A 23992-nucleotide genomic window follows, 5' to 3' on the forward strand; every position below is an offset into this window, starting at 1 on the left:
GTGGTGGACAAGTAAACTAAGGCCATTGTTTGGATCACACAAATCGCCTCCTACAAAGCTGAGGCTGAGCCACGGTGTTGTAAGCAGCGTCACGTGCGATGCCTGATCGCAACTGTGGCACAGACACATGGATGGAGAGTTAGGGTCACGGGGCACAGGGGCAAAATGATGAAACAGGAGCGGGCACTTTCCAGTTATAGGTTGTTTTAGGGATTAATATTTTAAGGCTGCAGTACAGGACTTGTACATGTAAATGAGTGTCCGATTCAAGTCCCCTTCATATACTGAGGATTAAGCTAATCAAGGTTGAATAAATCTCTCAAGACATTAGGTGGCACCAGTAGCAAGGAGTTTTACCACTGATGACTGGTTAACCATAGATGAAGTAGGGAGGAACTGTAGCAACAGAGATGTAGTTGTCTGCAGCGGCATGGTGGAGTTCCAAATTGAACTAAAGCTCTTGGAATTGATTCTTTCTGGCATACAGTAAGAATAAAATAGAATATAGGAAGTGTCAGAATTTAACCTGATGGAGAAAACACATGTATTTGGGTTGTTCATTAATAAAGATTTGTGTTACTCCAGACAACTAGCTAAACTTTATAAGCGCTGGCTGGCAAAGCGAGATTGAAAATCAACTGTTGACTAAATTAGATTTGTTGACTATACTGGATAAAAATAATTTTTGGGAACTTTGGCAAAGTTTTTTCACTTTAAGCCGACACTGTGTCAGAGTCTAAGTAAAGCCTGCCTCGCACATTCTCTCAGCGATTTGGCCGTAGATGTCTGCATTTTTGTGCATCAAGCAGCTGATATATGCTCTCCTCCGACAATATATTGAGGAGGCAGTGCTAACGGCTTATTCTTGGTATAAAATAGAAACGAATGAATGAATGAAACGATCGATGACGATCACAAACTTTTTTTAAACTTTTTGTTCCTGGTATAGCAGTTAGCTATTGATCGCACATTTTGCAGACGAAACTGTCGCTTATTTTTCCTTTGGACACCTGCGGCGAATGGATTATATTAAGTTTAGCATTGGTGGCTGTGAAGTTAAACAAACTTAATATAATCGTTTTTTCGTTAGATTTGGAATTATTAATAATTTACATAACGTAAAAAGGGACATTTTTTCTGTTAATTAAATGCGGGACCCCCTACACGTGTCGGGCTTTTGTGTGTTGTATTGGTGGTTTCAAAGGTGGGGTCTGTTTTTCCATAAGATATTAATTACATTAAAAGGCACTGTTGTCCTGAAAAGATCCCCCTTGTGTGTATGGTGAATTGTTACAAACGGAAGCCTGTTTAATCCAAAAAGGCGCCCAGGTGTTGCATTTGGTTCGGAAAAGATTTGGATTGCATTCACAGGACAAAAAAAGCGTACCAGGGTTCGTTACGGACTCTGGTGCGGACCAAGTGAACCGAGTCCCAGCTGCACAGGTGGTCTCGGTTCACTTGCTTGGTGATTGTGAGTGATTTGTATTCACACCTAACCAAAAGGCCCACACCAGAGAAAAGGTCAGTTTCAAGCGGACTAAACGAGCCTGGTGTGAATACGACCTTACATACGTTTACCCATAGAGTGCCACCTCTCAACAGCATTATGTTTACTATTCATGTAGATGAACTGCCGTTTATCGCAACATCCAACGTACTGTATAAATAGTTTTTAATAGTCAAGATAGCATCATAATTTGGGGAAAGAAAGAGGCCCAGTCGACTGACAAGGAGTCGAGATCTGGGTCTGGATCAGGCTGTCCCAAAGTGCAAAGCTTGTTAGGCTGTGGGGATTTTCCATTCACTATGCTAGAGAAAACAATGCTTATTCAACCAACAGAAAACACACAAACAAATAACAAGATGCTGCCAGAGCTGCAGCAAAACATAAAAGGGACTTTATGTGAGCCAGAATGAGGCCATCTGTAGAGAGCAATGAGGCTAACCACTGCCTCCAGCTTTATGTGAAAAACAACGGTAGGTTTGGTTCATGTAACACTGTAGATAGATATATACAATAGGTAGTCTAGAAAGGTACACCAATTAGCCAATTAAAACCACGGACAGAAATAAATAATATTGACCATGTTGTGACAATTCAACATTCTTTAGACCCCACCCCATCCCATCCCATAGTGACACTCTCTGACACAACACAAACACACACACAGAAACACTTTAGGAACAACTCAAAAAACATAAACACCACAAGGTGTTGACCTGGCCTCCAAATTCACTAGATCCCAAACTGATCAAGTATCTGTGGGATGATCCACAGAGGCCCCTCCCCTCAAGCCCCCACTAACAACATTCTGTAGACCCATGTCCATTCTCTGATGAGTCACATCTATTTTTGAGGCGCAGACCTAGACAATAATAGGAAAGAGGTTATAATGTTATACATAGCTAAATAAATAAGTGCAATTTATATACCACTCACAGACTAATAATCCCATATGATTATTTTTTTCATATATGAGTCCATAAATATCGCAGCAGCTGCTAATAACATGCTAATATAATTTTTTTCTGACCACTTAGAACTTTGTCCCTTTTCACAGACTGGCTGGCCCTTTCTGTGAAGCTCTTAGCCCTCATGACAGATTCTTGGATGGAGCACTCATATCCTGACCCAGCATCCCCAAGACACCCCTTGACGACCCCCACCCCGCCCTCCTCACTTCGCCTGCCCTGCCAAAATACAAAACTCCAAACAACTAGGACGCAGCACCAAAAACTAGACAACACCAAAGCTTTGCTGGTGCTAGAGACGTTGTGGCTGACCTGTATTTCGACGTTGCTACTTGTCACAGCCTAGTCAAAAAGCAGAGAGCTAAGGAGAATAATGCCTGCACATCACCACTGTTTATTTCTGCCTGTGATCCCATAAACACTTCACCCTGCAGGTGAAAATCAATACGTTAACCTGCCACTCCAACGGCAACTCTCGGGAGTATTACAGCTACCTGTATTGGCTGTTGTCCAAGCAACCACATCCCAGCTTTCTCCACAAATTTACAGCACAATTGTGGTTTACTCAACAACAATCTCTGACTTTAGCTCTGGTGGAGGACTGTGCGCCCTCTGTGCACTCGATGGCTGAATCTTTTGGGCTTTGGCTCACTGCTCAGTCTTTTCCCTTCCAAGATATGAACACCACATTTTCATTCCTTCTTGGGGGGGGGGCTTCTGGGGGTGTCTGGCAGGGTGACAAGCAAAGCAGGAAGGCTAAATCTAGCTCTCATAAGCACAACAAACAGAGCCTTCTCCAAACACAACCACCACCGCTGCTGCTCGGGGCAGAGCAACCGCTGAGCAAACAGTCCTATCGGCAAAGTAAATTGCGAGATACACACACAAGACAACGTCAACAGATAAATAGATTGGACCTACACTGGTATTGGTTAGAAAAGAGGAAAACTAAACCAAAACACACAAAGGAAATGAGATGCACAAACACATGTCTTTACTTAAGTTTTAAAATGATTGAATTGATGAATGAATTGATTGATTGTTTTGAATCAATAAAAATTGAACACATCAAGGAAAGACTAACCAAGGAGGTTTGTAGATACAAATATTTGTATGGCTCGTCTTCAGTAAGCAGAAAGTCGAAACACAAATTAACCTGACTGGGAAAATAAGACACAGTGCCGACTAGCGGTTCGGTGGAGAAGACAATCTGTTTCACATCAGAGGAATGCATATTCTGTATATATGTGAATATATATTTGACAAGCCAGATGGAATAAATAGCTCACATTGGCAAAGGCTTCATACGTAGGTTACATTGTCCATGCCCTGCAGAGGCATAAACCACACTTAAAGACCAAAGAGAAGGAGACACAACTCTGTCCTATAATGGCTAAATGGCATTTCAGGAGGTTAGCAGGAGGGTTACTTTAATAATCACATATTAACAACCATGTCTTCCACCCCACCCCACCCCGCTCCAGACAGTTGTTTTCATTTGCACAGACCTTTAGAAAGGGAATCCAAAAGAAGGACGACTAATTATCGCATTGAGGAACAGCTCAGCAAATGAAAGGACAGGCCCAAGGGGGGCGGAGGGGAGGACAAGTGCAATCGTCATCATTAAGAGCCAAGAAACCCGGAGGAGTGTGAAGATAGCAGACAAGCTGCACCTTCAATAATGCACTCACATCCAGGATGTAGTCATTTATAACAGCTACTAATCAGGCACAGGTGGCTCATCGTAAAGAAAGAAAGACGCGCCACAAGGCAAAGCCAGGTGTACAGCATCTGTGTGTCTGTACCTATGAAATACAAGGTGGGGGCTTCAGTTATTAGTTGATATTGTTTGTGCTCCTCATTCTCCTTGTGCTGTGTTTCTTTATTTGTCCCAGGCCTGTCCCTGCCTTCCCCCAAGGGTGCCTCTGCCCCTTCTGTGGAGAGCTTTGGTGAGATTACATAATGGTCTTTTTAAAATTTAAACCCCTGACATGCTTTTCTTGGGTGAACACTGCCAGCTTTGCCTTCCCAACTGTTCCAGCCTCAAAAAATGACCAACTGGTAGCTGGTGGAACCCACCCAGCATACACATGAGTACACACACACACATATATATATTCACATATATACAGAATATGCATTCCTCTGATGTGAAAACAAAGTCGCTCTGCTCGGTTGCGTGCAACAACATGAGAACTACACAGCGGGAGATGGCAGAAAAAAATATTTACCAGTAACAGAAAGCAGTTTGTTCACGAAAGGTCTGGAGACCCCTAAAAGGAATTGGAACTATTTCTGGCAAATAAGAAGCAAAAAACAGGAGTAGAGCATTTACTAGCTAAAATGCCCGATATTTCTCTCAGTAGCTGTAGTAATGTGCACATAGCATTAACATTAGCCATCCTACAACTACCAGTACTAGTACTACTACAGATAACAATGGCAATACTTAATTTTTTTTTAAGTCTGGTGGCTTTAAGTTGCAAAATACAAAAACATATAACAAAAAATGTTTTGCAGAACACATAATACTGTCACTAGTAGTAGCAAGGGTGGGTGGACCCAAATGCAAGACATTAAGGGGAGACAGGAGCAGGCAGCAAAATGACTTATGTAAAAACCCAAAAACCAGAACGTGAAGCACTGCAGGGATGGCAAGGTAATCCAAACACACAAATCCAAAAGAAATTGGTGAAGACACAAAAACCAAGGAGGAAAACAAATGAGGGTGGAGCACACAAGGAGAAACCAATCCAACAACCAAAGGGGGGAAACACATAGGAAGAACTTAACAAACTAAAAACAGGAACCACCAGGAAAACTTCACAAGGTCACGGAAAATATTCAAAACGTAAAACCAGGACAACTACATTATTCAATTCAATTTTATTTATATAGCGCCAATAACAATACAAGCTGTCTCAAGATGATTTACGAAAAACGGCCTGAAACCTTCAGAGCAAGCCTGAGGGCGACGGTGGCAAGGAAAAACTCCCTTTTAACAGGAAGAAACCTTGAGCAGAACACAGCTCATAAGGAGGAACCCATCTGCTGAAGGCCAGCCGAGTAGAAACAGAGAAGATAGAGAAAGAAGAGCAGGAAGAAACAAGAATTATTTAGTGCTAAATCCATTTAATGCATCAGTTGTTTTGTCCTAACAGACACACTGTCTTCTGTAGAGGTTAAGGATGTTGATTTAATGTTTATAAAAAAGGGATTGTGTTTTCACACCTGCAGCAGGTTCTTGTGGAAACAAGGTGCGGCAAAGTGAGGCGACTGCTTCATGTTGGGCTTAGGTTATTTATGTTGAGCCCAATCACTTCCTGTTCCATATCATTACTATGTATCCACTGACTTTGGGTCAACAGATAAATGGTGCCACTGACGAAATAAAAAAAGCAAATAATTTCCCCGTTGTGTCGTGCGTAATGAGGCTATGTGCATGCTTTGAATGCACTTTCTAAGATCTAAGATTTGAAATCAAGGATAAAACTCAATAGATTTTCAAAGACATCTTGTATTTCTTTTGTTAAGAGACACACATTACCTGATTAAGGATTGTGGTTTTCTTCCATGCACTGACAAAGGCATTTTATCTCCTAAAAAAGCCAATGAGATCCCAGATTGGAACTGTAAGTAAAACTGTCCTCATTAAAGGGACCTTTCATAGTGTTCTTAATTACTTGGCTTTCAAGTGTTCACTGATTAGAAATGCAGATCAAAGTTCTACATAAAGGTCATATGCCCAGACCACCATTTTGTTTTTGTTTTACTCTTTCAGTATCCCTCTATGCCAGTCTGACCCAGCACCCCGAGGTACAAAGAACAGCATTGTGGGGGTTACACAGCGAGGCAAAGCAGCTGCGCTGGACAGTGTCTGACTTCACAGGCAATAGCCAACACCCCAACAAAGGCCACTGTGAAGGCCCCATCCACATGAGCGAATAAATAAACCACCTCATGGATCTTTCAGCCAGATGCATCTGCAACAGCCCCCTCACAAAGAGCACATTTATCACAACAATAAAACCCCACGTTACTCAGTGTTTAGCTGGAGTACAGTATTGGAGACACAGGTCTGTAAACATATGACAACATTTCACTTTTCTATCTCTTCCGCTTAGAAATCTGGGTACAGCCGTTTCTGAGGTTTCCGTTTGAGCGCTATTCTGTGTACATATTATGTAATGACTTGCTGGAATGCAAATTAACCACCAATTTGCTAGGTTGATTAATTCAACATCCATTATCTGCTCTGCACCAGACAGCACCCTTTTTATTTACTGATTTGTTTTAGCTTTTTTCCAAATGACATTTTGTTTTTAATTTGATCAGTTGGGGAAAAAAAAAGAGATGTGAGAATGTGAGAAACACAACACATACTTGGAAAGAAGGGGAAGACGTGTGACTGAAGTCAAAAGTTTAGCAACCACAGGAGTTAAGGAAGTGGAAATATGAGTTTTATAGTTGTCAGTAAAATCCATAAACATATACCAAAACCAACATTACAGCACATCTCTTGATACCATTTCTTCTCCACTTTATCTGTGACTCTCAGCCCCTAAGGCATTTGTTCCTACTTTTTAAAATAGGTCACAGTAATACTCCTTAATGTTTAAAGAAGGCTTGTTAATTTCCTTAAACAGCATAAGTCAGAAAAGGTTATTTAGACATGAGGAAATAGTGACACACTGAATTTACATAACTATTGACTAGTAATGAATTACAGTGCTCATATTTATCCTTATATAGGAACATTTCAGCCAGTGCGTGGACCCCAGTGGGTCATTGCTATGTTCGTTTGTGCATACACTGATCAGACATGACATTATGGCCACCTTCCGAATATAGTGTAATGTCCCTTGTGCTCCCAAAACAGTTGTGACTCAACAGAAAGTGGACATCAAATCAAACCAATCTTTATTTATATGCCACTTTTCATACGAAAAATGCAACCCACAGTGCTTCACACAAATAAAAACATAAAACATTACAAGGAACAAAATCAAAAACAAACAAACAAAAACATATGAGAACACCAAGGCTTGAGGTAAAGAGGACCACTCAACTACCCCAAGAGGAAACATGGGTCTTCTGAGGGTGTCCTGTGGTTAGGCCACACGATGTTGTTAGTCGGGGCTTTTGGGTCCTCTGGGTTGAGGGGAGGGGCCTCTGTGGATCATTCCACAGATACTTGATCAGTTTAGGATCTAGTGAATTTGAGGCCAGACCACATTGTGCTGTTCTTCATGTTTTTTGAGTTGTTCCTAAAGTGTTTTTGTGTCAGGCTGCATCCTGCTGGGGATGGCTGCTGCCATCAAGGCAGTTATGGGGTGGGGGTGTCTGGTCTGGTGTAGGGGGGCGGTACATGTCTGCTTTTACACTGAAAATAGCGCGTTGAAACAGGATTTTCCCACCTTGGTGAGCGCTAATGGGCTGCCAGTAGTCATGGGTCTGACTTCCCACTGTGAGAGATGCGTGCCTGTTTTTTCCTCCCTCTCATATGTCATTGCATTGACAACGTCATCATCAGGCATTGTTGTTCTGTGCATTACAATTTTGTCCCTTTTGCAAACTTTTGCCACGCATGCAAACTTCATATCAGGCTCATCAGCTCTTGCTTGCTTTGAATTCACTTTTGAGGAGCTGTTTTGCCATCCATCTTTATACAGTTTATGGTCATATTCCACAGAGACATTCCTAGGCTGAGATAAAGACAGGCATTTCTTTTGTTTCCCCGAGTTACTTGTTGTGTTTTTGACCTGATGTGAAATCTGGTCCTAGCTGTTGTTTTTGAAAGTTTGGCAAAAGCTAGAGGGACTAGCATGAGACAGGGCATGGAGTGACTGCTGCTCCTGCCCCAGATAGAGGAGGCTGGCCCACAGATGGGAAGGAGGGGGTACAGGTTGTGAAAAACAGCAGGTTTCTCCATTGCTCTGGGCGAGCCTTTAATGACTTCCAGATCCTACTCTCATACAGCCTCCTGCGTCTAGACTACAGCTACAGCTCTCTACCCGAGCGCTCTCTCTCTTCTCTAATGTCAACTCCTTCAAAAACACCTCCACCCATCCAGAGCCCTCTGTCTTCTCAGGAAACTACGGGCATTTTACTTGCAAGAGCTGACCAAAAAGACACGGCTGCTTTCATCGTCTCCCCGAGGGATTCAGCCTCAAAGCATCTCAGCTCTAATCCAGACTTTGAAACCACACTGTCTTTTCTCTTTTTTTTTCTATTTTCTCTTTGGTGCTGTGTCATGCCTGTATCCTCTGTGGCCCCAAATACAACAGAAAATCACAGCTAGCAGAGAAAGACAAACACAGTAAATGCCCTAATTGGGCATGACAGGACTGTTTAATGGAAGAACGACCTCTCTCGCTTGCTGATAGAACATCCCATTGTTTTCTCTTGTGTGGTTGTGGTAAGCCGACTAAATCTAATAGCCCTTCAAATTTCAGTCTGTTAGCTGCCGACTGCTTTTAGAAATGTGTCTGAAGGGATCACAATCTATCACTGCAGGGGAATCGGTTTTTAAAGTGGGTCACACCTTAGATTGTGTGCATAATTTCAACACTGAAAAAAGCAACATAATGTGTGCTGCGCAGATAAGTTGAAGCTGATATATACGGTATCTCCTCAAATAAAAATCCAGGTCTAAGATAATATCAGGTCTGAGAAAATATACTCTTCTATTGTGTTCATGCCATCAAAACCACCTCTCTACTGCTGTAACTTAATTAATTCAATATAATCATGCTAATTTTAACACTGACTCTACCGATCTATGATATTATTGTGGGTGTAGACCTGTCACACCATTTTTTTTCCAATGCTCTGAAAAAGTGCTTTGCTCATCCCCCTTTATCTACTACATAACTAAATACTAATTGCCACTGCTTGGTCGTTGTTTTTTATAATGATTTGCTCTGCAGGTCTTCTATTCAAAACTTTAGAAAAGACTCAAAGAAGGTTAATTATTAACTGTGATGTGTGGGCCATTAGTTCCAGAGGTGCATATTGACTATATGTTATTTTAATACTGATTTCACCCATTCACTTCCTGGTAATTTCAGTGCAATATAATTGCAAATATCTTACACCAATAAACCACAATATTGTGACCACTGACAGTAGAAGTTAATAACATTGAACATCTTACGACAATTCAGTGTTCTGCTGTGAAACCTTTGGACCTGGTATTCAGTCACATGGATGTTACTTCGACATGTAGCAGCCACCTAGACCAGACCAGACAGCCCCACCCAATAGTAGTAACAGTCTTTGATAATAGCAGCCACCCCGAGAAGTATGCAGCCTGACACACACAACACACAAAAACACTTTAGGAACAACTCAAAAAACATGAGGAACAGCACTAAGTGTCACTAGATCCAAAAATGATCAAGTATCTATGGGATGATCCACAGTCCCTCGCCTCAACCCAAAGGCCCCCACTAACAACATTCTGTTAACAGACATCACAGGACACCCTCACAAGACCCATGTCCATTCTCTGATGAGTCACAAGTTTTTTGGAGCACAAGAGTTGAATTTATATCATACACAATATTAGGAAGGTGGTCATAATGTTATGCCTGATCAGTGTGTGTACTTTGTCACCCATCAATTACTTACTGCCGTTGTTGCATGAGGTAGGTCTGGAAATGTTTCACAATAAACGCAGCGATAAGACACTACGGTCCAGATCTACTAAATATTTTACATATAGAAAAATGTGTGTAAACTGATTACGTCTGCAAAAAACCTAGAAACTGATTTACCAACAGCGTGCACTCAATGGTGCGAAATAGCAGCTAGGCATCCAGTTAGCGCGTTAACTTCAATGAATGTGCAGTATGGGGCGTTTACATGCAATTTTGTGTCTGCTAGGCAGAGAAAATGCAAATATATTAATTTAGCATATGCAAAGCAATTTATCAAAACAGAAAGCAATTTTGCTCATAGAAGCTGTGTCTATATTTAACACGTCTCAAAAGGAAGTGCAAATGGTTTGTCTGTTGTTTTTATTCGGTAAATAAATCAGACGTATCAGATGTAGCCAATAATTTGCATGTTCTATATGCGCTTACAGTGGTCTACAATGACTATTCCATTGTGTGGGCCTTATATTCAGATATTTTTTGCTCTAACTCAAAGTGACTATTTGCATCTTCAGCTGACACTTTCGATGTAATGGCAGCAAATGTCATTTTGCACTTGCAGTCTCAACAGTGAACAACAACAGCGCACACATAGCACTCATTTACATACGTCTGTTTGCACATTTACGCAATCAGTCTCAGTAAATCACCCGCAAACCGCAGTAACAGCCCACACGCAAAATTCTAGATTGCGCATGCAAATTAGTACACGGAATTTGGGATCTTAGTAGATCCAGCATAAATGGTTCCTGGCCACTGAAATGCTACTGGGACTTTAATTTGAAAGAAATACCGAAATGATGGACCTTGGTTTACAGCGTATAGCAGTTGGGAAAAAGACCAAAATGATGCCTACTAATAAAAAGTTTGAAAATTTAAATATATCTCAGATTCTTATTATTATTATGACACAAAATTATTTAGAAGTAAAGACCTGACAACTGTTGCAGCAGTTAAGATAAATAAAGATTAAATAAAAAAAAAATGAATTACGTTTATTCAATTTAAGTTTGAATACCACATATGAGGATCAGTGAGAGAACTCTCTGTCTTAACATGCCTCAAACACAAGCTTTATATTCATATGGAATGAGATAAGCAGACAGAGATTTTATTCCACACAATTTATAGACTTTAACTGGAAAAAGAAATGTGATGACTTCAATATCATGACAACGGAAAAAAGGCTTTCTAGCCTCACTGGACTAGTGGTGCTTTATATCAAATGATACATATACTGTATATTGATAGGCTGTAGAACATTTCCTCTATTCCAATGATCTGAATGGACAGTAAGCCAAAGTTCATTCATCAAGATCCCAACAACAACAACAGCAAGGAGTGTTTAGATTCAGTATTTCTGAAACACTTACAAACATCAGGCTCTTCATCTGAGCCATCTGGGCAGTCCTTCTCCCGGTCACAGCGCCAGCCCTTGGAGATGCACGTCACCCCATCTTTACACACAAACTGCTTCGGACTGCAGCTCCTTGGGGCTGAAAGGAGACAAACAAAAGAAAGTGGTAAATGGATAATTCTCTGGATAGAGAAACAGCTCCTTTTGTATCAGTGATCTTTTGTTCCTGGGGTCTCATTAGCTGTATCTGCTGTGTTCATAGTCAATAGTGACCCTCTCTGGCCTTAATTGGCTTCTGGAAAGTTGCTACTTGATGGAGGGAACAGTGAACAGAAAAAAACAAACCACACATTAACACAGGCTGGGAATGGCTTTGCATAAAGATGCGGCACATAAATATCCAGGGGGAGGATATATCAAAGAACATCCTGTTTGGTGAATTGACCACCTATCATCCATTTCTCCTTCAATACAAAGTCCCAGGGAAAAAAACTGCGCTTGAGCCACAATGAAATGGCAGGACATATTTAAACCCATACTAGCCCAAGTCCCATCAGAAAAAATAAACAAAATATAAGCGACAAAGTCACTCTAGAACATTCGGTGGAGGCTAACCCTAACACTGAGTGGGGGCTGGTCTTACTCAACAAAGTAGAAATAATAAACAAGCGGTGGCAGAAAGCTAGGCTTTTTATGATATAATATGACGAAAAGGAGCATCAGAGCTTAAACTAAGTAAGAAAATACAGAGAATCTTGGCACGTCTGGGATTTTACAAACTCAATGTGGAAAATGTAAGCACTGACCTAAGCCTTGTAGTCGTGTTTCAATCAGCAGGTGTTTATCTGCCAATGAAACATAAGAAAAACAGTGATTAATGAATACAAACACACAGACTGCACACAACCAGACTCAATTCTTTTCGGAATATAAGTATCATTTCATTTGGATTTTATTACAGGATGCGTTTCAAACACTAGCAGCCATTTTGTTGTAAACAAATTCAACTTGACCTTGCTCAGATGACATGTATGACTACAAGGCCATTTTCTTGACAAGCAGCTTATCTGTTGAACTGACAATTTACGGCACAGTTCAAACAGGCAATTTTTTCCCTAACTTTCATTCTATACTCAATCAAGGGGAAACGTAAGGCATTCCAATAATACGTACTCTCTTGGTGGGATGTTTGAGTCTATCTATATCTGATATATAGAATGTAGATAGACAGATGCTTTATTTAACGTGTGACAAACGCAGTAAACACTTTTACGCTGACCAGAAATTGACCTGGATCCACTGCTATGCTCACCACTATACTATCTCCATCACCAACATCACCTCAAAGCAAAGGAGGAGCTTCTGTGTAAAGAAAAGAAAAAAGCTCATGAAATGATGATTGCCAGATCTGAATTGGTTTCACGGCAGGGTGGTGCTAAACCATGAGCTTAATGCAAGAAAAAAGTTTCAAGTGACTATGTAGTGCTACTTTTAATTAACAGTTCAAAATTTGTTCTTTGAAAAATGCATGAAATTAAACCATTTTATGTAGTTTGACACTTAAAAAGAGCAACAACCCAAACAATAATCTGAATTTACCCATGGGTAGCTTATATATTGATCTTGAGCCAGCAACTGAACTCATGTTTCTGTATCCCCTGAGCTTGTTTTTCTCCCTGCACTCTGTGTCAGGTAGAAAATAAAGAAATAAAAAATCTTAAACACGTTTTCCCTTCCTTCACCAACTACCATGGTCCGGAGTTATTCTTCCAACATATTTGACATAAGTGAAATCATTCAGCCCTCAGATCTCTGGCACAACTGGTCATTGACTAAAGTGTTGACATTTGTGAAAATACAGATTTTTAAGTCAGCTACATGTGGTCAGAATAAAATTCTTGAATTTTATCGGCTCTGCCCGAGTTTTTCGCTCTGATGTTGATGTATCTGCCTGATACATTATCATTTTGTCACTTGACAGCCTGACAGACTGCATTATTGCAGAAGCTCCAAATTAAAAGCAAATTTTGGTCTACTCCCAAAAGGATCGATTTCTGAACGGCAGGTGTTTTTTGTGCATTTTTTTCAATCAAACAAATCAGATGTGTTGCTACACAGTCGTTAATGGAAGCGCATAGGTGAACGTCATGTTCGGGAATGCATTTGTGACTGTGTTTATATACAGTTTGTATAGTGATATCCCACACTTTTCTTTTTATCAATCGTGGCAGCGTACAGACAAGGCCGTGAGATCTGCTAGCTACTCTGCATCCGAGGAGATTCAGCGGCAGATATCAGGCTCTGTGGCTCTATGCAGGACACAGTGATTTATTCTAATATTAGCAGCCTTTTGAAAGAGCGAGGGTTTGACTGGTCCATTCTTCAGGTAATCAACAAACTGAAAAAGAATATACACCAATGCTGCCGATTGTTTATCTGCAATGTATGCGAAAATGTATGAAGGAGGAAAAAACAGGCATGCAGCTATCACAGTGGGAGGTCCGCTGAAGCGGGACTTCTGCCGAGGTGAAAGCTCACCAAAGGCAAGTCGACCCAAGTCTGAAAATGCCGGGTCGACCTGGGATTTTCGATGTGAAAGCAGTATAACGCACAGGGCAGAGGGGGGGATAGAACAGGGGTAGATGATGGGATGAAGCAGGATAAACAGTATTTACATGTAACGCAAGCCTCCAACTCCAGCAGCGAAAGGAATCTAGAAAAGGGGCTCAACCTAAATACCATAAATTCAACCTGACATAGCTGCACAAATTCACACACTCCCCACTTATCCTCCTCTCTGTACCGCTGTGATCAGTGTGTGTGTGTGTGTGTGTGTGTGTGTGTGTGTGTGTGTGTGTGTGTGTGTGTGTGTGTGTGCAAAGGGGCGTCTTTTCCTCTCTCAGAAGTCACAAGGTTTTGAATTATTCATGAAACGCAACCAGGCTCGTGTTAAAGCGTTTCCTCTTTGCTTCTCATCCCAGTTCTTTGGTGCGCGAGAGCATGTTTGTTTGCTCGTTCGGAGGCATCAATGCCAGCTACAGCAGTTCAGCTAGCAGTGGTGTGTCTGTCTATTGTCTATTGTTTATTTAGATGCTGACATGCTCTAACTCGAGATGGCTGTTAACTCCACTTTCAATCCAATCGTGGCTCCAGGTGGAGCTCACACCCACTTCTGACTCAGCCACAAGCTGCTACTGACAGATACCTATCAGACTGAGCAGAGGAAGCAGGTCAAGAGGTTAGCTAGCTAAACACAGGGCCATACCAAGAAAGGTGGAAGTAGTGAGAATAGGTAAGTGCATTCAGTCAAAACTAGATGTCTAAAAATGCTTTCCTTTTCATGAGGAAACCATGGCAAACAGATAGATGATATTTTGTAGTTTCTTTTCATAAATACAAAAAACAGTGACTGAAAAGTTAAGCATCCGCTTGACCAGTGAATGCTGATTTTGGTTTTGCCTTTCTAAACTAAACAGTAGGCAATAAGTAAGTATATACAGGGTTATTTGCATGTCACAGTAGAAAGATTAGGTCTCTGAAGACAGATGTTCACACGCAATTTAGATGTAACAACTATGGATTTATCTGTTTAAAAGTCCTGTGTCAAGGTTTAAAGAGGAACAACGATACCTGTGTTTGAGTAAAACCTTCCTTGACAATGAAAAGAAAGCAGGTGGGCAGGATACCGGATGACACAGGCTGCAGCACCGAGAGTAAATGGGTAGTTGGTAGTGAACTATAACACATAGGAGGTAGGGCTCTCACAGGGGGGACAGGCCTGAAGGTCTGAGAACAGACTGAGCTAGGATACTGAGATGGGAAGGAGGAATGTCACACATGCTATCAATGAGCTGCCTGTGTGTTTACCGAAGTGGAGTCTGCGTGAAAACACTTTGGGTCACCGCCATTTGGGCCGGACTATACAAATCCCCTGCCCTCTGCCCCCGCCGCTGTCTGCTAGTCCTCCAAAATGATCTCAGTCTGGTTGGAAGGAAGAGTCCTCTGTTAAGACAAACACGAGCCTCGCCCCCCCCAGGCAACAGCACCATTTCCTCCGACACCCACAGCACAGCTATAAATAAGTTGGAGGCCTGCCCTCTGAGATCAACCGGGGCACTATAGAGCTCCAGCAGACACTGTGACTAGTGCCTCATCGCAAACCATTCAACAGTGGTTGAGGGGAAGGCGGACTGGAAGGACTGTCTCTGCGGTGGCGCTAAGAGGAGGACTGAGAAGTTTCAAAGCTGTGTAAGGTTTCCCACAGGGAGACTTTCCTTCAGCCTTCAGACATTCACAAATCAAATATCCAAGAGGAGGACAATTTATAGCTCCAGGGGTGCTGGTCTGTATCTTGTTCAGGGCTTTGAACTCTCACAGGAGGGAGACCTGAACTACCACCCTGTAGTCTAACGAGACCAAGAATCAACAGTCAGTCTTAAACAGAATTTACTGAACATCTGTTTTAGTGATCATGCTGAGGAAGCATAGATTATGACCACCTTCCTAATATTGTGTATATTTCATTGAGCTTCCAACACAGTTGTGACTCATCAGAGAATGGACATGGATCTTCCGAGGGAGCCATGTTGTGTCTGGTAACATAATGTTGTTAATGGGGTCTTTGGGTCCTATGGATTGAGGGAAGGGGCCTCTGTGGATCATCCCTCAGATACTGGACCAGTTTGGGTTCTGGTGAATTTGGAGGCCAGGTCAACACCTTCTTGCCGTTCTTCATGTTTTTTGTGTGGTTCATAAACTGTTCATGTGTGTCAATCAATCAATCAATCAATCAATCAAACTTTAAAACAACTATACCGCAAGTGTAAAATAAGTTAACTTGTAGCTGAATGCATGACATGGGGATTTGGCAATATAATATTACCTAACATTACTCATTACATTACTAACATTACTAAATACATATTGACATGACATGTTCAGCAGCAGAGCAACATGGGTTTGTGTCCTGTACGAACGCTGCAACTCAATTATGCATGTTTGATCTGTTTCTGCTCCAGTGCCGCATGAGCTCTGCTCCGCTTCGAATATGAATATGAATATTTGAATATGCTTCGAATGAGGATCCTTAAAATAAGCAATGAACAAACAGGAAGTTCAACAGAGATCTGGTAAATTTTGAGAAGAAATTTGTTCCGTGTTAAAAACAAATCCTAAAACAAAAACATCTGTTTTGTTTTTACAATAGTAACATTAATGTGTCTCAATCAGACAATAATAATAATAATAATAACTTTGTTTTTCCATTATTTACAGAGTGGGCATGCAGCAGGCAAACCCAGTGATGCTATGGCTACTACATCCTCAGGTTCATTGTGCTTGTTTGTTTGTTTTTTTAATTTGTGTTCAGTGTGTGTATAAGTACTTTTCAAACATTTTGAGCACATTGCAACCTTATTGTGATAATAATGATAACCGTGATAATTTTGGTCACAATAATTGTGATATGAAATGTTCATATCTAGGGTTGGGCCCGGACGGTTCGGAACCGTTACAAAGACGTTTGAATTTCGATTCTTTTTTTTGGTTCCTAAATGCCAGTACTAGTTTCCAGGGTTTGTATTACTCCACCTAGCGAGCTCCGTTTGTTTCTGGGGGTTTATATTACTCCGCCCAGCATGCTCCGTTAGTAAGTAGAGCGTCACTCCTCTGAACATTGGCTGCAAAAAACACAGCTCAAAAATCTGGCTTCATTTTAATTTGAAAAAGGATGGAGTGGCACAGTACAACACCTGTGAAAAACTTACTGCCAAAGGGGGATGCACAACACTCATGATAAAACACCTTCATCTGCATGGTTTAATAATCAACCGGTCCATTCTTCAGGTCATCAACAAACTGCAACTTCATCTGCAATGTACGCGATGGCGTATGAGGGAGGAAAAAATAGGCATGCAGCTCTCACAGCGGGAGATCCAACGTCAGACTTTTGCTGATATGAAAGCACCAAAGGCAAGTTGAGCCGGGTCTGAAAATGCCGTGTCAACCCGCTGTGAGATCTATGTGCCTGTTTTTTCCTCCCTCATACTTCTTTTAGACTGCTGCCAACTTGTAGTGTTATTTTAGCAAGTTTCAGTTTTACAGTTACAGTTAGGGACCCTCCCTTGTAATTGAATACCCTAGTTACAGTACAGCAACCAAATTAAACTGTGTTAAGTTAACTGGCAATGTGAATAAATAAAAATGGCCTGTGTAAAGATGAACATGAACATCTCTACTCACATGCAAACCTACCCACACATGCACAGGAAGTACATGCAAACTCCAGCACCTTCCTACTGTGGGTGACTGTTCTAACCGCTGCACCGTACATTTACAGTTATATTAACTAACACTGTCAATAGTATTGGATTTTTGTTTGCTTGTTTGTTTTGTTTTTTGTAACCAGACGATGATGCAAGAGGAAATAATTACAAAATAAGAACAGTAAATGTTTGTACCAATCTACCCACTGTGGAATCCACTCTAGAATCTACCTGGTTTTGAGATACAACACCGCTGGGTTTTCCCCCGACTTTTGTCACCTAAGTCAGTGAGACAAACAAGAAAAAGGAGGAGGAGGAGAAATACAAGACAGACATGAAAACCGATTTTTGTGCTTGCATAAATTTAGTGCTTCTACATGACAGTGGCTGTTTTTATTTAATATATGCAAACAAACTAAACGTCCTCAGGCTACAGCTGCACTGATCTGATCCTTCCTGGCAGATGCTTCGTTACTGGTCCTGATTCATGCAAAATTAGTGAGCGTTAATAATGGCAGGCAGCAAAAAATAAAAGCTCCATGGTGGTTTGCTAGCTGAAGTCAATTCATGGTTAAGTTTTTGCAACAGAGAATGTTGAAATCCTGTGTGGAAAAAAAAAACACCAAGTTTTGTCTACTGAAGATAAGCGTGTACTCGCAGAAGTAAAACACTCCATGGTTTCTCATAGCGGGAGGGTTGTGCTGCTCTCCCAAATGCATCTAGCTGCTAGACATGATAAAACTTCATTATGTTTTCAAATATTTAGGCGAGGGAGGTTTATGTGAGGGCAGGATAAACAAATTGAATTGTATGTAATCAATCTCCACATAGACGCCTACTTGGAAAACCTTGATTTGCACTTTATCTTCAGAAAGAGCCACAGACCTGAAAAAACTGTAACGCAGCCAGTCTAACACTGAGTCATAGCTAAATATCTTTAGAGAATCTCACTAAATAAGAACTCCAGAAATGTTGCAGGGGATTAGCACTGAACAAAATATCAAGTGAAATATGAGCTTGTATTATTGCTTGCCCCTGCTCTGATAATTTTTCTTTTGAAATTTAGATGACACAAGACCAACATCAACCAGTAATGAGAGAGCAAACAGCCACAAGAACAAAAAGGGAAGTAGAGATAAAAGAGAAAGGGCCAGTGTGTTAACCTCTGGGCTGACCCGCAGCGGTCTGGGTTAGGGTTAGCTAAGCACCACAAAATGAGTATGGGGCTATATCAGCCTGTTTGGTTGCATACTGCCACCTCTTCATCCATTGCTGGGACACGAACACTTTGTGTTTTGTAATGGAAGAGAATGCAGAGAAGGAAGAGGGAGGGAAAAAAAGTTTTCCAATTTGTCATGTTACAAAACAGAGAAGAAGAGGCCCCAGCTGTGCCTCTTAAATAAAACTCTGCGACAGGCTTTAGAGCTGCTGCTGCTGCGTACATCTAGTCAGTGGTGGCCAAATAGAAATACATAAGAACAAAATTTCAGACAGAAATTAAATATGGTTTAACACACATTTAAAAAGCTACATTAAGTCAGCAAGATTCTATCCATTCTTTTTTAAATGAACAAGACAAGTAAAAGTTTGTGAAAATTACTGAGTGCACCCTCTGGGATGATGTGTGTTCCTATCAGAGTCTGTGTTTAAGTTTATGTAAGTGCGTGTTATGCTTGTACTCTGGGCTGAGGGGAATAAACATCATCTGTGTGTGCTCATGTCTGAGGATACCTGCCAAGTACAACGTAATGCAGGACAATACAGTCCTGCTGAACACTGAGATCCGAGTATAAACTCTACCAGCTTATGTTTTACTGCAAAGCAGAACCCATTAGGTGAGGCAAGGTAATCAAATGTGAACTTAATTGAGAGCTATTTGGATGTCTGGCTGAGATTTCAACCCCATAATGGTAATCAGCCATGACTGCTATTTGTTCTAGACTCTGGGGGGAGGAGTCCGTAACCTCCATCACTTCACATAGGGTTGAATCCAATTCAGCAGCTGAGTGGAGACAAAGAAGAAAAACCACAAGGTGTGATCCACCATCATCAACCAAGTCAGTTTAGACAAATCCCTTTGCTGTACCACCATCAGAGTGCACACTGTATGCCACAGCAGAGAGGGGTGGGGGGGATGACAATTAAGCCTGCTTAGTATGCTGCCGAGGGAAACATATTAAAGAAGATTATATGAAATTCTTCGGTGCCTTTTCATAAGACCAGAACAAATTTCCAAGTCTCACGGTGACGCATGAGATCCATGTAACAGGACTAGGTTCTCTACAATGTTCTTTAACGTTGGCTTGCCATGTGCTGTAGCAAACTTGGCACCTTAAGTTGCTTACTACACCATATGGCAAGCAACCCTGTGAGTACAGTTGTGGTGATGAAATAGAAAACAAGACGACTGGCAAGTCAAACAAATCCTCATCACTGATAATACCACTTTACAAACTTAACTTTATGACTAATGGAAATATTGAAATTACATTACTTTCATTTCAAGAGAAGCAGGGAGTTTGATGACCAGATTGCTACTACTATCATGAATCGAAACGGGGTGAAACAACTAGGCCGTCTCTTACAGCTTTTCAAGGGAAGGTTCTTGATGCCTAATCTTGTGCCAAGTCTGATAGTCTGATATTAGTCTGATATTAAGCATGGAGGTGAAATTGAGGTAGCAGGAGTCGGTGGATGAAACAAATTGTCTCCTCGTACTGTGATCTTTGGCTGAAGCTCAGAATAAACTAGATGGATCTTCAAGAAAAAAAACAACTATTCTAGCCTGTGGAAAAGCAAACAGTTTTGTAGGTTTGTAAGTTTAAGGAATGTCCAACAAGTAGTACCCAGTGTGCATTATTAGGAATGTGAATGGAAGTGGAGTTGTTTCCTTTCAACGAACCCCGGTAAGAGATAACACTAAGCAATCATCATCATGTTCTCATCTATTATTCAACATCTCTTATATTAAGACATACTAGTCACCCATTTCAGCGAACTCAACATGCAAACAAACCCTCCCTATGTTCACAGTACTTCTTGTTGGTAAAGAATGATGTTCAGGCCCATTACGAAACATGTTCCATTTAGTTGTGGTGTGTAGGCTAATAACAGTGGAGCAAACAGTCACCCATTCTCCTCCCATAGTCACACAATACACATAATCAGAGAGACCACACGGCCTCCACACAGGCATCTGAGTGTGGGAAATCTTCTCAAATAAATGTGAAGCTCAGCTGACTGAGGATTTTCTATCATATTCATGGAAATGTACTGGATGTGATATCACCTTAAAAAATGTTCACCATGAAAAAATATGTCATGAAAAGGTCATGTGAGGAGATTTCTGCCACGGAGCGAAGGGTGAACGCCTGCTTCGGATTAGTGTTACAATTAGGCTTATGTTAAGGTTAGGGCTGGCTACTTTGGATTATAAGTTTGGAAATAAATCTAAATCACTGCTGCACCAATAACGACCCTGGGGCTGATAGCACTGCACAGATGTATTGTTTGCATGCGTCAGAGCCTGAAAGAAAATGTTCACCAGGATGGAGCGGTAGGAACTCCTGTTTGTGATGTTCAATTGTGAAGGCCAGATGTGCACTGTGCTCTATCAGGAAGCATTGTAGAGAAGAATGAGCGTTTTGTTTTGTTTGGGGAATGAATTCACAATAGGTGTGAGCATGATCTGTCACTCTGGAAAAATACATCCATATGGAGAGCCTTCAGTGATGTATTTGTTTGTTGTCTGATGTTGCAAATAGACTGTATTTTACTTTACTCTACCTGTTAAATATATTAAGTAAATTAATATGTTCATGGTAATTAATTGTGTCATATGCTGCAACAAATTATACCATGGCCACCATCTTGCACTGCGTAACCGACAAAGTAACCTGTAACTCGGCAAATCCAGTTCATAGCTCAATACATCAATCATCAGGAAACAGTCCTTTCAAACAGACACAGAGGACTGAGTTAAACCCATGTTTGCTGTTGCTATAAAAGGGTCAACACAAGTCACTTGACCTGACCCCGATACTGCTGCACTTCCACATGAAAGGCTCATCTGGGGCTTTCTATCACTTCAGGGTTATGTTCGAGTACTAAAGAGACGCTCAGACAATGTATGGCGTTTGGCAGTATTGTCCACATGTGGCATAGCTGGGTCTTTGATAATGAGATTTGAGGTGTTGAATGGTGGCTGACATTTTGGTTCTTGCTTCATGCAAAGAGTTGATTTGTGTTAAACACACTCATTATCTTAATACACACACTGATGCAGTTCCATAGCACAACATTTACCTGTGAATTCATAAAGAGATCTTTTGCAGACAGATAATACTAGTCGCTACTGTACAAGCAAACAAAAGACACGGAAAGGTTTCAAATTACACATAAGCCATTGCGGTTGGACAGTGTTCTGGACTATTGATATGTGACAAATATCCCCTATTGAGATGAACCACCACAGAACTAGGGCCTGACTGTGCACTTCTCACCTCTACTAATTCTTCAACTTTAAAAGTCTGATGATGAGTTTTTTTTTTTTTTTTTAAGATGTAAAAGCTGTACTCTTCGCTACCTGCCCAGTACCAAACTGAGGATAGACAAAGTTAGCACCTACTTACTGAACTCAACAGAGCATTTAGTAGCTAATGAGGCAGATATTTCCCTCAGGAGATGGTGAGGAGCAGGACCGAGCTCCAAAAGACAGCGAATCACAGATCTGCCATTCGGCCAGAAATGCGGCTTCAAATACTAATGTTGGCAGATGAGAAAAAAAAAAAAAACAACTACGGCATGCCAAGATCATAATTATGTCTGCAACTTGTCGCTACTATCCACACACCATCCTTTCTTGCATCTTAAAGTTCAGTTGTTCACTTTCTTTGACATTCTTTTTTTTTTTTTTTTTTTTTAAAAAAAGGTTTCGTACTGATCAGTTTTTAAATGTCTTGTTTTTTCTCTCCACAACGTTAAGGTGCCCATTATGTTTAAAAATTACTCTTAAACCACTGGTCATCGTCATTAGACATAATAGCTACTGACACATTGTGCAGGCAATACGTTAGGTCCACACTACAAGTTAATGGCTACTGACAGCATCAATAACGGAGCTTTTTCCATCCTTTCTATAATGTGTTAAAAGGTAAATGTATCCTGAACATAAAGAAGGAGGGTTTTTTGTGCTCTTTCTCTTTCGGAGCACCTCCCAAGCTATCTCCAGTTCATGAATAGCTCCATCTAGATAGTGCATCTCAGTCAGTGTGTCACAAGTCTAAAGTAGGTCACAGGACTTTTCTGATAAGTTTGCCCATATGTACTGCAAAATGTGTGGCAAGATACATGTCAACCTTTGAAAGACTATCTGTTTTTTTTTTGTTTGTTTGTTTTATTGTTTGTATAAAACATATATCACAAACACTAAGATTTGCTTTTTACAGTCCTGCCACTGTTTTAAAAGCCTCTTTTCGTGACTTGAGGAAGTGACTTCAGAGATTTTGCTGGTTGCCCTAGTCTTCATCCACACTGCTACATTTCCATCCTACTCCACCATTTTAGGAGCCATAAAACTGTGACTTTTGGAATGCTGCTAACTAAGTTTGAAAACTCCGGGAATGTATTTTAGTCTAGACATGCAGATATATAGACTTTTGTAGACGATGACAAAGACAGCCACACTGGCTTCCCACTCAACCACTCACTTGCTGATTTGTTACCCCCCTAAACCCATTGTTGTGACTGTTTTACATAAACAGAAAGAAAAAGAATCCGTCTGTGCTAACAAATTATGGTCATAGATGACCTAGTGGTTAATATTAGTATTTTACCAAGAGTACACTGCCTACATGTGCAGGATGGACATGTGTTATTGGGAGTGATTTCAGAAATGATGCTAAGGTGCTTGTTTGGTTTGAGATTTTGTCCAATTTTCTAAAACATACTAGTGTGATCATAGCCGTAGAGGAGCTGGTCGGCCAGTTCTGACACCTCTAGGGTAGCTGTATCAAGTCTTTATGCTAAGCTAAGCTAACATATTGAACAAAGACATTAGAGTGGTTTCAAACCTTTCCATTAGCTCTCAGAAAAAAAAAGTAAATAAGCATTTTTTCGCCATGCTTTTAGGTACAAAATATAATAATGGAGAACAATATACAAATGGAGAAAGAGGAGGAACTCTTTAGAGTGCTTTAGGAAATGTAGAATCTTACCGAGCACAATACAAATTACACCTCAAG

The 23992-nt window shown here is 40.9% G+C and overlaps 1 protein-coding gene across 6 annotated transcripts in view; it reads right to left on the reverse strand.

The window, feature by feature from the left end:
• LOC125006744 (low-density lipoprotein receptor-related protein 1-like) overlaps nucleotides 1–23992 on the reverse strand; it is a 96578-nt gene that overhangs the window by 69205 nt on the left and 3381 nt on the right. For 4 of the 6 annotated variants that reach the window (XM_047583072.1, XM_047583077.1, XM_047583075.1 and 1 more), the window contains exons 2-3: nucleotides 12294–12332; nucleotides 11504–11626 (exon numbers count right to left, since the gene is read on the reverse strand). In XM_047583072.1, the coding sequence (XP_047439028.1) occupies nucleotides 11504–11626; nucleotides 12294–12332 (162 nt within the window). The remainder of the gene's footprint in view (nucleotides 1–11503; nucleotides 11627–12293; nucleotides 12333–23992) is intronic. The other 2 variants (XM_047583074.1, XM_047583076.1) reach the window with 1 other exon arrangement.

Source organism: Mugil cephalus, chromosome 4, assembly GCF_022458985.1.
Source record: "Mugil cephalus isolate CIBA_MC_2020 chromosome 4, CIBA_Mcephalus_1.1, whole genome shotgun sequence".
In the NCBI taxonomy this organism is placed as follows: Eukaryota; Metazoa; Chordata; class Actinopteri; order Mugiliformes; family Mugilidae; genus Mugil; species Mugil cephalus.